Below are 14755 nucleotides of genomic sequence, written 5' to 3'. Positions count from 1 at the left end.
CTAGTACTGTACTCCAGGTGCTATTGCACTCTGACTATTTTTCCTCCACCCTAAATCCAGAGCTGGGTTTGCTAGTACTGTACTCCAGGGGCTATTGCACTCTGACTCTTTTTCCTCCACCCTAAATCCAGAACAGGGTTTGTTAGTACTGTACTCCAGGGGCTATTGCACTCTGACTCTTTTTCCTCCACCCTAACTATCCAAGCCCTGGTAATCATCCCATATAGCTTAGGCTACTGCAACAGTGATCTAATGATGAGCAAAGTGAAGCTGTATAAATATACCTACCATAACAGCAGATGTTCAGGCAGATCACTGTTATAGTATTAACAGCATCCCTTCTGCCACCTTCTTGTCCATCCTATGTGGTTTTGGTTATTAAGGCCTATCCTTTTCCTTATCTGTCTGCCAAAGTGGGGTTCCCCATATCCCTGGTTTTCCTGTTTCTTCTAGCACATAATTTGCTATTTTGGGCTCTAGTCTCTCTTTCCTGATAGGTAGGAAATGTGTAAATGTTGGCACCAATACTTCTTCTTTTACACCAGCATGCTCTTGTGCACCTCAGATGTATGGGTAAATGGAAGTTGCCCTAAAGCTTCAGGTACTGGCTGGATGTCTAGTACTTGTCATCCCATGTAGCTCAGACAACTACAACAGTGATCTGCTCAAACATACACTGTTATGGCAAGTTTACTTATGTTCTGCAGTAAAAAATCTCTTAACTTAGTGATAGATGTGGAATTAAAAAAGAAAATAATATTAGATTTAGGGTAGTAAGGGGATATTGGCAGAGGAAGAGGATTATGCCGAGATGTTTTTACATCCCCCCCAAAACTAATATTATGAACTGTAAGGAAATTTTGGAGAAATAATAAGCTTTCAGCAGAGAATATTATCTATGCACTAGGAATTGAACCTGATTTACAGTAGTGTGGATGTATCAGGGGCCCTAGAAGGTAAAATATAATAAAATTGGGTAGATTTCTGAAGATATATATGAGAATATTTGTTATGTAAGATGTAAATTCGGCAACAGGAACTCAGAATTTACATATTATTCCTGAAAATATAATAACTAAGCTAGAATACATAGAAATTCCAATTTATAGGAAAATGTGTATTTAATTGAAAGCTTTGAGATCCATCCAATAACTACACTAGAGTATTCACCAGTACAAACTAAGATAAAGATGCAGGGTGTTGATGTAAAAATGAAACACTGATGCTTTTCTACTTAGTTGTTAAAAAGAGGAATTTAAAGAATGGGTAATGGAAATGATTTGAGAGTTATTAAGGAAGATAAAAGTTACTTCAGTAGGGATAGCTAGTGAGTAGGCAGAAATGAAGACGGAATTTAAAAACGTGGGAGAGATATGAAAAAATATGCGAAGAAGGGGAGTCTCATAAAACAAGAAGAGGGGGAACAACAGAGTGCTAAATGGAAAATATGGGAGTATTTCAATAAAAAAATAAAAAGGTTGTTCTTAAGTAACTGTGTTTTCATAACAAAAATCTTTCACACAACAACTAAGGTAAGACAAAGTAGAAAGGGTTGTCACCAAACTTAGGGATCCTGTGACAAGAGAAGTAACCAGAGATCCTATAGAAGTATTAGAAATCTTTTGGAAATTTTATGAAAATATGTGTAAAACAGAGGAATGAGGAAACCAAGAAAAAGCACAAATAGAAATATTTACACAAGACTTAATTATGCCAAGGTTAGAAGAAGATGAGGCTCAACAATTAATAGACAAGACGAAAGAGAGGTGATAAAAATGCTGGTGTGTATTCAATCATCAGGGGAAGTCCCCAGGAAAAGACAGTATTCCTGTAGAGCTTTGGAAGTTAGGTAGGAGGAAAGTGGTAAAGATCTAGAAGGTTTTGTTTACCAATATTTTATAAATGGGGATGTACCAGCATCTTGGAATGAAAGTTGTGGTGGCTGTATTACTCATTGATGGTAAAGATGCTTTAGACTCAGCTTCATATTGACCCATTTCCATTTTAAACCACGATAATGTGTTTGTCTATCCCAGCTTTTCAAAACTGATAGATGGGGATTAATGTGGTTTTGTGGAGGGGAGGCAAACATTTGACAACAGTAACAGAATAATGATGATCCAGAGGGAAAAGAGTATAAAAAAACATTACTAGTTTTGGTGTGTCTTGATGTGGAGAAATCGTTCAATAGAGTCAGCATTAATTTTATGATATAATACTAAGGTTAATATGTAGGCTACATGAAGGTTCTATGGTAAAAATTAAGGTGGGAAGGTTCCTCTCTGACAAGCTGTATTTGAACAAAATCACCAAGCAAGGATGTTTTCCTTTCCCTTTATTTGCATTATATTTATAGACATTAGCAAAGAAAATGTCATATTCTGTCTTCTACTGTACTCTGCTTTAAAACTCTGCTTCACTATATTTTGTGTAAATACCTCTTAATTATTTATAAATATTCTTTATGTTACTGCCAACTGTATTATTGCTTTCTTCTCAGCATATGTTTTTCTTTTTTTTTTCTTTTTTGTTTGTATTTGTGATATCTTTTCACCCTGGTTGTGCTTACAGTTGTCAGTTTTGATTAATGTACTACACCTGTAAACAAATAAAAGTATGTAAAATAAATGAAAACAAGAAACTCGTAAATTCAGGTATATAACTGGTATGGCAATCAAGAAAAGTTACCTTTATTTGCAGATGATATTATTTTGTACTTGAATGACTGCGGCGGTGGTGGTGCAGTAGCGTTGTCGCCTCACAGTAAGACGTTGCCCTGTTCGATTCTCAGCTCGAGCGTCTTCTGTGTGCAAACATGCATGAATGGGCGTACCTTCGTTGAAGGTTGTGCGTCAGGATTGGCAACTCGGCACGTAAAAATCTACTGCCAGTCATTAGCGGACCAGAGTTCCGCTGTGGCAGCCCCTAACCGGGAAAAGCCGAAAGACACAACAACATTATTTTGTACTAGAATCTAGAAAATGAAGTTTTGGTGTTGTGAAACATTTTGAGATAATAGAAGTCTTTTTAGGGTATAAAGTTAAAGGTTATAGAAGTAAACTATGTACTGACACACAAACTAGTTCAGCAAATACCAACATTTATGGAGACATGATAAGAGGAAGTATTTAAGTGCATGAATTAAAACGTGTTCTATTATGGCAGCTACGAATATGTGGAAGAGACTAAACAAAAGACAACAGAAAAACAGAAAAACTGTTAGCTTTTGTTTATGGATATGGATAGTAAGATACAAGCAGTGAAAATGTTTTAGTCCCTCTAGTTTTATATACAGGTCAGGCATATTTCTATCAACCAGAGGAAAAGTTGTGGACAATAATTAATAAAGAGTTGAAGGAATTTATGTAGGAAAGGAAGACAGCAAGAGTTAAATAAGATAAGCTGATTCTCCCCATAGAACAATGTGGTTTAGGGTTATCTGATTTGAATGGGGTACTTTTGAGCTATGCAGTTAAGACATTACATATACACATAAATAACTAAATTATATATACACATAAATACATCACAAGCGTGCACAGACACACACACTCATATATATATATATATATATATATATATATATATATATATATATATATATATATATATATACACACACGAGAATAGATAAAGAGAAAAGGATGGGGGGTGTTAAGTGAAACACCAGCTCTGGTACAGTTTTAGTTGAGTCTAGAACAGAGGATGCTGTTTAAAAAAGGGTTGGACGATGTATGTGTTGTGTGGTGTATGGTGTGTATGTGTTCGTGATTGTGTGCTTTCGGGATTGTGGACGTTTGACTTTATGATTTCAAAGTACTGAAATTCAGTATTTCAGTATTTCGAAATTATAAAGTGAATTTATATATATATATATATATATATATATATATATATACATGTGTATATGTATATATATATATATATATATATATATATATATATACACACACACACACACACACACACACACACACATATATATATATATATGGGTCTACTACTAATTACCGACACGACGATTCCCCGACGGAAAACTCCCCGACGCCAGATGACCGACATCACACAAACCCGACAACGCAAAACACCGAACACCATTACACCGACACATGGAACGTAAACAACACGCGACACTACATAGCATACACACTAGCCCTGACCCAAACCCTAACCCTAAGGTCCGACACTATCGCACACTTCACCTACCTGCACCCTAACCCTAACTCACTTAACCCACCCCTAGCCCAAGCTCCGACACTAACGCACATCACCTACCTGCACCCTAACCCTAACTCACTTAACCCACCCCTAGCCCAAGCTCCGACACTAACGCACACATCACCTACCTGCACCCTAACCCTAACTCACTTAACCCACCCCTAGCCCAAGCTCCGACACTAACGCACACATCACCTACCTGCACCCTAACCCTAACTCACTTAACCCGTCCCTAAACTACAGTCCCTCACTAGCACACACTTACCTTACCCGAACCATACCTCCGACACGAACACACACTCACCTTTCCCACAGCCTAACCCAACATCCCACAATCTCGAGCACTTACCTGACCGCTCCTAACTCCGTCACCATCGCACACTTACCGCGTCGCGATCGCACATTCCCTTGTCGGTCTTTCCGCTGTCGGCAAATCACCCTGTCGGTACACTTACCTGTCGGTCATCTGGCGTCGGTGAGTTTTCCGTCGGGAAATCGTCGTTTCGGGCATTAGTAGTAGACCCATATATATATATATATATATATATATATATATATATATATATATATATAAACACACACACATGCACACAAGAATAGGTATAGAGAAAAGGATGGTGGTGCTAAGTGAAACACCAGCTCTGGTAGAGTTTTGGTTGAGTCTAGAACAGAAGCTGCTGTTTAAAAAAGGGATAATGTGTGTAAACTACTGCATTATAAGTATAAGAATAATTCAAAGGGAGTTAGAAAAGACTGGGAAAAGAGAATGGATAGGCAATTTACAAAGGCACAATTTGAAGAAATTTGAAAGGTTCTTAAATGTGACAAAGTCCAGGAAATTTAATATTTTTCCTTGGGCATGTTTTCGTAGGTAATTTTATAACCCGAGTAGATTTCAGATGATTTATACATAGGTAGATAGCAAATGCTTTAGGTGTGATGGGGAAGAGAACGGTAACTGGGAACATGCAACAAAGTACTGAATATTGTAAAGAAGATAAAAGCACTGCAGGGCAGGATCTTTAGAAAAGGGAATGAGCACATTTTGTAGAAATAAATGGGCATTGTGGGAAGAATACCTGTAGAATAGTGCTCAGGAAGAGGAGGGAGATTTAAGAGATTGTAGGATCTGAAGAACTTATGTAATGATGATGATGATGTTGATGAAGAAAATTATGATGAAAGTATATATTTATACTGCATGACAGTAACAATGAAAGCTGTTACTACTCTTCATTTTATCTTCTGTTAATGTGTGCAAACCCATGTTGCACTTTAAATGTGATGAGGTAATAAAGCTGTAAAAAAAAGTAGAATCTCTTAAGTTGTCTGCTGCACTGACCTTTTTTCCATTGTTTCAGTGAAGAGCATGAAAAGAACTATTCATGGTGTTGGACAGATGATGTCGACCATGGTTCTCAGCAGAAAACAGTCACCATTTCATCCCTCCAATGCTCGTGCTGTTGTCACCGCTGACATTCACAACAAGCCAAAAGAAATTGATAGTCAGAATATTACAGTCATGGAGACAATGCTGAAAATCCTGGAGATTGTTAAGGTGAGATTTTAACAGGATGAAGGAAGATGAGATCAGGAGCTGGCATGATGGTACTAACTAATGAATAAAATAACCTACCGTTAAAATATGGTGCTTTATTTTACCAAATGGTGACTGGCAGGATTGGTGGTACATCACAGACTGAGTATGTCTTGGGGAAGGGAAAAGCGGAATCATACACTGGCAATATTGTCATTTCTAGGACTCCTTGGCTCAGTGAATGATTACCTCATGATGTCAGCCCAATAGATATGTTCCCAGCTACACATGTTTATCTGATTTGTAGGGATCCTTTTCATTTATGCAGTTGAGACAATGTACATACACATAACCACCACAGTTTTACGAAAACAAATTGTCCACTCAGATAAGCACCACATGACTAAAGTGGCAGTCCTGCTTATCTGACAGCTTACTGACCCCCATGTTTGTAGGTGGAGTTATTCCTTTCCTATGTATTCTATTAGCCATTCACTGTTGTTGAACCTGTTTTCTTTTTGAGAAAGCTTTTCCATTTCCTGTTATTCTTTTTGGACATTAATTATAATGCTTCTCCCCACAGAGAAACTCAAACAAGTTATGTCAAGTTCACCCTGACTAGATGTATGTTATCCAAGTTCAGGAAGTGGACTGTGTTCCATAGAATTTGGCTGGGAGAAGTAGGATTTAGTACCCAGTGCTCTGCCAACCTCTTTTGGAGACCAACTCACATCAGCTCAGATACAGTCTAGAACACTGTGCGTATCACAGTTGTCTGAAGTGCTTTAAACAGCATTTCCCACAAAAATATGTTTAATTCGTCATTCGATTTTCTAAATTGCCAGTTTGCCTTAACCTCTCTGGTATGGAATTTCCATTCTGAGCATTCCTCTCAGAACCTTAATAGCACTCTTGAATGCCTCATATATAGTTCTTGTTAGATGTAGATATTCATGCTTAGGATTCCTGATTAAACCAAGGCATTGAAATAATCAGTGTGTATCTCTTTGTAAACTTAAGTGAAGTCACTGCTCAGACAGTTTCATGGGACAGTGAGAAAAAAAGGCTACTCAGTCCTGTCCATAATTTTACTTTCCTCTGCTTGATAATGTTTTGATGAGTGTCATTTGAATTAGTACTGATTTTCATGATGCAATTTTTAAGACACAGTGACTATAAGGATATACCATATATCAGCTTTACCTAACTAGACTATAGTAAAGACTGACAATTAGCACGGGGCTTCTGGAGTTTACAGATTTGAACATGCTGTATGCTCTTTACTACCTTTTAGTGCAGATCATGGTAAAGTCGTCGTGAAAGGACAGCTTGTCATTTATCAAAACTCCTTGACCTTTAAAAATGGAATGTAAACTTCAAGCATCACCCATATAAAATATTTTTCTTGGTTGCAGAACCTTAGCAAGAAATATTTCCGAATTGCAAGCCTTGATGTGAAAAGAGCCAAATATACATTTCCTTGTAAACAGTTGTAAATTCCTCATTTAAGGGGAAAAGACAGTCTGTCATCTATCACAAAACCTAGATCATTAAACATTATACTGATTATAAATTTATATTGCCAAATTAGAGATTCCTTGTGCCAAACAACTTAATTTTGGTTTTCCTAGTATTTGTGCCAGATACTAAAATTGCCTAAGGTATTTTGCAAAGTATGACAGTCATTGACAAATGGCACTATTTTGTCTACATTTATATTGTCCACATAAATAAAATACCCACTGCTATTAAGATCTGTTGGTATGCCAATATATTGCACCCAGAAGTCAAGGGAGTCATACCCAGCAGCACAGACTCTAATTGGTTCTTACAAGGGATGGCATATCAGATGTGACAGAGCCAGGCACTTGATGGTGCAAAAATTGCTCTAGGTGATTTGGTCACATTGACTAATGTCTTCTAAAAAGAAGCATGGGTGTTTGCCATTACTTAGTGGATTAAGGACTCAGTGGAGTCCAACGTACACCAGGGATTCATGCCAATGGTGGGAGGGTTGGTCATTCTGAGTTATCTGGGATAGCGCTTTTGAATGAAAGCTAAAATATAAAAAACAATTTACCTGAGAAAAATCAACTAAGGATTGCTTAACTGAATTTAGGTTCTCTGAATGGACACAGCTTGGAAGTAGATGACATTTATTTATTTGTTTATTTATTTATTTATTTATTGCATTTGTTAACCGGGAAAGACTGTTGGGCCTAGGAGAGCCCATTTTTAGTAGGGGAGAAAAGCTCCATATAACATTAATAGTACATACAAGAAAAAGCACATTATACAGTGTATATACAGTATCAGTGCATGGAAATAAATATTAAACACAATGGTACAAGTTATTTACAAACATTACATATCAAGATTGTGTACAATTTGATCACTGAGGATGGAGTTAGTCAGGAAGGGTAGCAGTTTTGATTGTTACTTGTTGGAGTTTTGTAGGCATAAGCAGTAAGGACATATGGTAAGGAAGAAACTGGCTATTCTGTGTACCCAAGAGACAAAGTGAAACAGTAGTGCAGTAAAGCCATTTAGCTTGGGATCCAGACTATAGTACTTGGAGGGAGGACAGGCTAGAAACAGTGTGGAAATTATGGTGAGAGAGAGCCTTCGGAAAATGAAAGATGGCATCAGAATGAATGACAGACTCATGACAATTAGACTGCAGTATGAAGGTAGGACTCTGCAGGGCTGTGATGGTGAGGATAAAAAGAGCATTCAAGCAACAGTTGCATAACTGTCTAGATAAAGCAGGGCAGAATGAGTTAGTGTTGATAACTGAGGACCAGAATGCTCATCTAGTGACAGACAGAACAGGACATGAGGACTGCTTGAGAACACGTAAATGTGGCAACAGGATCAGTGAAGGAGAGGCCATTCTAGACTACTCTCTGGTGAATGGCTTAATGTTGGCCAGCACATGGTTCACTAAGAGAGAAGACATACAAGATCACAAAAAAGAATGGTCAGTATGCAACTTATGTAGACTAACTCCCATTAAAGAAAGGACATTGTGGTAAAATCAGAGATTCAGAGTAATTCCTCAGTGAAACATTCACTCCCAGCACAAACCACCGGTGATCACATCCATCTGTAAGCAGTGGTCAGAGAAGGTTTTACAGTCAACAAAGACTAGATTGAAGGACTGGAAGTTGACTGGATCAAATGTACAGGAGTTCAATGAAATACTCAGGGCTCTGGCATTTCAGGAAGAAGTGGAACTAGTGTGCATTGAAGAAGAATGGCATCATCTCAAAACAGTATGTATGAGGAGGACAGAACAGATATGTGGCTGAGCCAGAAATGGAAACAAGGTGCATAAGGGAAATGCAAAAGTCCAGGACATTATTAAAAGAAAGAAGGTATATGGGAAGAAGATGGACCAGACTAAGAAGGAATACTGCTTGGATAACAACGAAGCTTAGTCAGCAGTCACAATAAAAATGAAAAAGGCATTAAAGAATCTGTACCAGCTATGGCAAAGTGACTTCTCAGATGGCACAAGGAAGCTCTATCAGGTTGCAAAGCAGCAACAGAAAGATAAAGAAGATAGTTGTCAGGCAGTATTCATAAAGGATGCCAGTAACAACTTACTCATCAGTCGAGTGGCTGTCAAAAGTAGATAGTTTAATATTCTGTCTGACCATCTGACCAGTGTATCACCTGGCCAGGTAATATGCCAAGGATGCTTCAGTTCTTTGCAGTGGCATTTCGAGGCTGCTGAGTTCCCGTTTTATGATATGTAGCACAGCAGCACGAAAACGGCAAGGGAAATACAGCAAAGTATTTCACAGTACACCTGAACAGAGGTGACTGGTGGATTATTTAAGAGCTTGTCCTAGTAAGATGATTCTTGACTGAATGAATTAAGGTTTTCTGAACTTCACTGAGTAAAGCTCCATTATAGGAGTGGATGAAATTTTGCAATGCAGGCTCAACATTGTTTTATTTAATGTCGTTTTGCCAACTTTGCTGTTACTGCTTGGGTGTGAAGGCTGATTTCACTGCTGATTAATGACAAAATCTCAATTTTATCAGTATAATACAGTTTTAGGGTCTCCTACCATGCTGCTTGTATGTATTTTTTGTATAAAGCTAAGAATCACTAGTGTAGTGATGCCAGCCGGTATGAATATGCGCAGTGCATGAAGTTTGAACACGCAAGGGGTGGGAAGATATCTAGTCAGAAGCCACCTCAGAAAGAAGTGTGATGTGCTGCCTAGGGACATGAAATGTTACAGTCTTGCACAGTCCAATGAATAACAAGTAGAAAGCCATATGCTGTTTATAACTGTGTTAGAAATAGTTGGGTAATAACTCATGCTTTCTCTTACTTAACAGAAAAGCACTTTTTGTAAAGTGACCACAACATATTTTGTGGGACTGTTACACTTCAATGCTCAAACAGATGCAGATTAAGTGTAAGAAGACTCCCTTTTTGAGTAAATATGGACCTGAAGGCCTAAACTTCCCCCTCACCAAGTAGAATAAAACTTATCAATGTAAATAATGTAAGTGAAATGTTTCTGACAGTAAAATGTGGTTTTATTGAATGCTGATCTTAGAATACTGTGGTTTCTTCTAGTTTATTCTGGATGTTCGACTTGACTACAGGATCTCTTATCTTCTGTCCGTATTCAAGAGAGAGTTTGTTGAAGTGTACCCAATGCAAGACAGTGCTGCAGATGGAACATCCCTATCGAACGAGGCAGCAGGTATGATATCAGCTCTTCTTAGTGCTGTCCAACTTTAAATCAGCACCAGCATACTTCATTCTGTGTAACACACAGCCACAAATGTTTCATCTGAAAAGGAAAGGCAGATGGGCAGAAAGATGCACTGACTGTTAGACAGAGGAGGAGATTTGTAATACATGTCTGTGAGATATGCAGACAACTGATCCCTGGGAAAGGAAAAAAAAGTAATAATTTGACTAAATTGCTGTATGCTCATCATGGGTATCCTTTGTACATATCTCTTTGACCTCTTCCTACATGCCATTATTCAGACAATGTACAATACTACTTAAAGCCACCTGCATGTTTTTCAACATGTTATTACTCATCCTTTGTAAAAAAAAAAAAAAAAAAAAAAAAAAAAAATGCTACTAAATGCTACATGTACGCATTGCCTGTTTCCTCACTGTGTACTAAAACTGCTACTAAGTGCTACATTTATGTAGGGCATGTTTCCACTTATCTAATAATTTTCTGGGGCTTCTCACATGGGGCCTCTGCTGAAAACAGGAATCATACGCAGACAGAATTTCCTGGTAAACAAAAACAAATAAATAAATAGTGTGAATCGGGATAATATTGATGGTAGATATGTCATCTGGAGGATGCTTTCATTATTTGACATCCCTAGGGGCATGCACTTGGGCAGTGTCTGTTAGGTGCAACCTTAATATAAAAAACAGTTTTAATCCCGATAGCACCTTGTTGGCCTAGACATCATTGTTTCATTCTTCTCACTTGGATATTGATGGTCATCCATTAACCCTTTCTGTCTACAATATAGGTTTTTTCAAGACATACAGCAGAATGGGTCATCCATATGTTAGATGTCTCAGCTTAACAGCTTAGAGGATCTCAGGGTGATCACCCATAGTCATCTTTTCCAACATGGGTATTACCTGTATTAAAACACAAAAGAAGGACAGGCAACAGAAAAACCTACCTTTCAAATGGTCAGGATGTTCACATTAGTGCCAAAACTGTATAATGTACCCAACTTGTTCTTGAAGTCCCTCTGGCTTTATTTTTAGTGTACATCTTTTTCCAGCTGTAGTATCCCAGCCTCCTGTAAAACCATAAATGAAGGGGATTATTCATCTCATGCTTCTAAGACATACAGCAGCATCTAATTTGCACATGAATTTAAAAAAAAAACGTCCGTCTGAAACTATGGCAAATAACTTTTATTAGATAAACAAGCTTTCACGCTGCTCCATATGCTTGCTAAAAAGGTCCTTTTTTTTCTTTTTGGAATATTGTCATATGGGAGTCTGAATTTACTCTCTGATCATTGGTTATATTTGGATTTGGACTTCAACTTTGTAAGTAAAAAGCTAACTCTGCTTCCGTTTGAGCTTATCAGGGATGTAAACTTTGAGTATTCCTCTTAGAAAACTTTTTTCCTTATCTGCAGAAACATTAGCCAGAAGGATTTCTGAATTTTAAGCCTTGAGGAGAAAAGAGCCAAATATGGTTTTCCTTAAGAGCAGTTCGTCTCTCAGAGCAAATTCACCATTTAAGCCTAAAGTGGTTTGTGAGGTTTTAATCTACAGTATTTTTATTAATTTTCTGGGATATATATATATATATATGTATATATATATATATATATATATATATATATATATATATATATATATAGATGTGTGTATATATATATATATATATATATATATATATATATATATATATATATATATATATATATATATATATATATATAAACACACACACATATGTATAAAAAGGGTCTATATCAGCTTATCAAAAGCTGATAAGAGCGAACGCTCTTTGATCGAACCTTAAATGTCGAACAACTTAAATATCGAAGACACGGAACAGCGATTTTTTTTTTCCCAGGGAAAAGAATCACTGGCCCGTTTTCTGGAGTTTGCCGTTTCCTCCACTGTGGTGGGATCTTGGAGTTGGCATATTTAAGTAGGGGGTGTGTGAGGGCATGGGGGCGAAGCCCCCACTTTATGTTGTGTTTTCATTTGTTTTTGTTTTTTGTTTTTTTTGCTTGGGAAAAAAATCCCTGTTCCGTGCCTTCGCTATTTAGGTTGTTCAATGTTTAGGGTTTGATCAAAGAGCGTTCGCTCTTATCAGCTTTCGATAAGCTGATATAGACCCGTATAAAGAATGAAAGAGAGAAAGATCATCTGTGATAGTGAGAGATTGATGACAACTACTTTTATGCATCATATTGTTAGCAGTTACCTTTTACATTGATTTTATTCGTTGTTACAGTTAAACTTGTCATTACATAAATTACATATATGTAGTCACAGAATTTTCAGAATCAGTTTATATTAAAGTCATAAGACTTTCAAAAATGCCTTTACTTTGAAAGACACACTTTGCTTACAGTACTTTTCTCATTTATTGCATTCTTATTTTATGTAGGAATATCAGCTTTCAATTCAAAATCTGGATTTTCTAATCTTTTTGTAATCTTATGCTCTTTCCTTTATTGACTATGCATTTTTATAAAATTGTCTCATGAATTTAAATACATATTTGTAAATTCCATTTTTTAATATTCTGTATTTGTTTTTGACTGTTTAGCTGTCAGAACATTACCATATGAGAAGGTCGTACTAGTTACATGTCATCTTTTATTCTATCAAGTTTTCTCCCCTCTTTTTCCTATTACACAAATAATCAATGGCAACTCCCTTTGTTTATGAAGTAAGTCTTCCCAAATGAAGTATGTATTTTTCTATATGCTTTTATTTTCTTACATTTAAAATGTGTATTCCCTCATTTTCTGCTTGTCCTCGTCTCTAAGGTTTTATGTTCTCATATACACACACACACACACACACACACACATATATATATATATATATATATATATATATATATATATATATATATATATATATATAGTGTTCCTATTACCTGATCGAACATTTAGGTTAGAGAATACCTAAATGTTGAACTGGTAATAGCAAAAGCAAAAAACCATGAAAGGCCAATTTAACGCAGGGAAAAAAAATTCCCTTGGTCGTTATATGGATTTTGCCCCTTTCTCCACTGCAGAGCAATCTTGGAGTTGGTATATTTAGTTGGGGGGGTGTGGGGGGTACAGCCCCCCACTACATTTTGGTTTAAAATTTTTTTTTTTGCGTCCGAGGGAATTAATTCCCTACGTTAAATCGGCCGTTCGCTGTTTAAATTTTTTGATAATAGATAATACCAGATTGACGTTTAGGTATTTGTTAACCTAAACATTTGATCCGGTAATATAGACGCTATGCCTATCTATCGAGATATATATATATATATATATATATATATATATATATATATATATATACTCCTACCATTTTATACTAATACTCTTGTACTACTTTATCAATTATTGTTGGGCTATCTCTTTACCTACCCTCTGCTGTTCCTGGCCTGCTAACATCTGCTCCATTTTGCCTTATTTCTTTCATATCCCTCCCTTTTACACATTTTCTTTTCTTCCTCAGTAATTCTATTTATCATTTTTTCTTCTTTTACACTACTGGGGATTCCTTTTTTTTCCATTTTTTGTTATCTCTTTCTTCTCAGTTGTCATTATTAATCCAACTAATCCTCTGAATTCTTGTAGTATTCTACTGTCATGCTCCAACTGGAAGAGTTTTAGATACTTCCCTCAATTCAAGGTACAATTCTGAAATCATATGCAGTATTTGTCTTTTGAAGATTTCTGGTTTGTCACACTCCTAGAAAATATGATCCAATGTTTCTGTCTTCCCAACATCTCCAAATGTGTCCTCACCACTTGAAAATTCTTTTCCAGTCTAACAGGTATACAAAATTAGTTATGAAGTCACTTGTATGAAAAAATGTTAAACCTGAAAGCTTTTAACATATATCTGGGCAACTTTAGGATATTCTGCCACTTTTTCATTTTCTAGTGCCTCTTGCTTTTCCTTCTTTTACCTTTTCTTTTGCCCTCTGTCTTCTTACTGTCTCCCTCTGCGAACCAGTTTTTCCCTACCTCAGAAGTCCTCTTGTTGTTATTTCCTCATTCTATCTCACGTGTATTTTCTTCACCATTACTGGCACTTCCTTAAACTACCTGGTTTGCCATTTAACCTTCCTTCATGGTACCCTAACACTGTGATATTCCCATGTCAGATTATTACCAAACTATAATTCTTCCCTGACCTCCTCCCATGACTTAAGTCTGTCTCCTGTAAGAATTTGAGGTCATAACTTCACCTTATTGTGCTTCCTTCTCCATCATACCTCT

At 36.7% G+C, this 14755-nt stretch overlaps 1 protein-coding gene across 1 annotated transcript in view; it reads left to right on the top strand.

Annotated features, from left to right (window-relative positions):
* The window catches only part of ITPR3 (inositol 1,4,5-trisphosphate receptor type 3), a 2403054-nt gene that overhangs the window by 1301688 nt on the left and 1086611 nt on the right, over window positions 1-14755 (top strand). The window contains exons 22-23 of the mRNA XM_044076491.1: window positions 5580-5776; window positions 10356-10485. Of these exons, the coding sequence (XP_043932426.1) occupies window positions 5580-5776; window positions 10356-10485 (327 nt within the window). The remainder of the gene's footprint in view (window positions 1-5579; window positions 5777-10355; window positions 10486-14755) is intronic.

Source organism: Protopterus annectens, chromosome 7.part0, assembly GCF_019279795.1.
Source record: "Protopterus annectens isolate FY-2018-M chromosome 7.part0, PAN1.0, whole genome shotgun sequence".
In the NCBI taxonomy this organism is placed as follows: domain Eukaryota; kingdom Metazoa; phylum Chordata; order Ceratodontiformes; family Protopteridae; genus Protopterus; species Protopterus annectens.
This window is presented reverse-complemented; position numbering and strand designations above follow the sequence as displayed.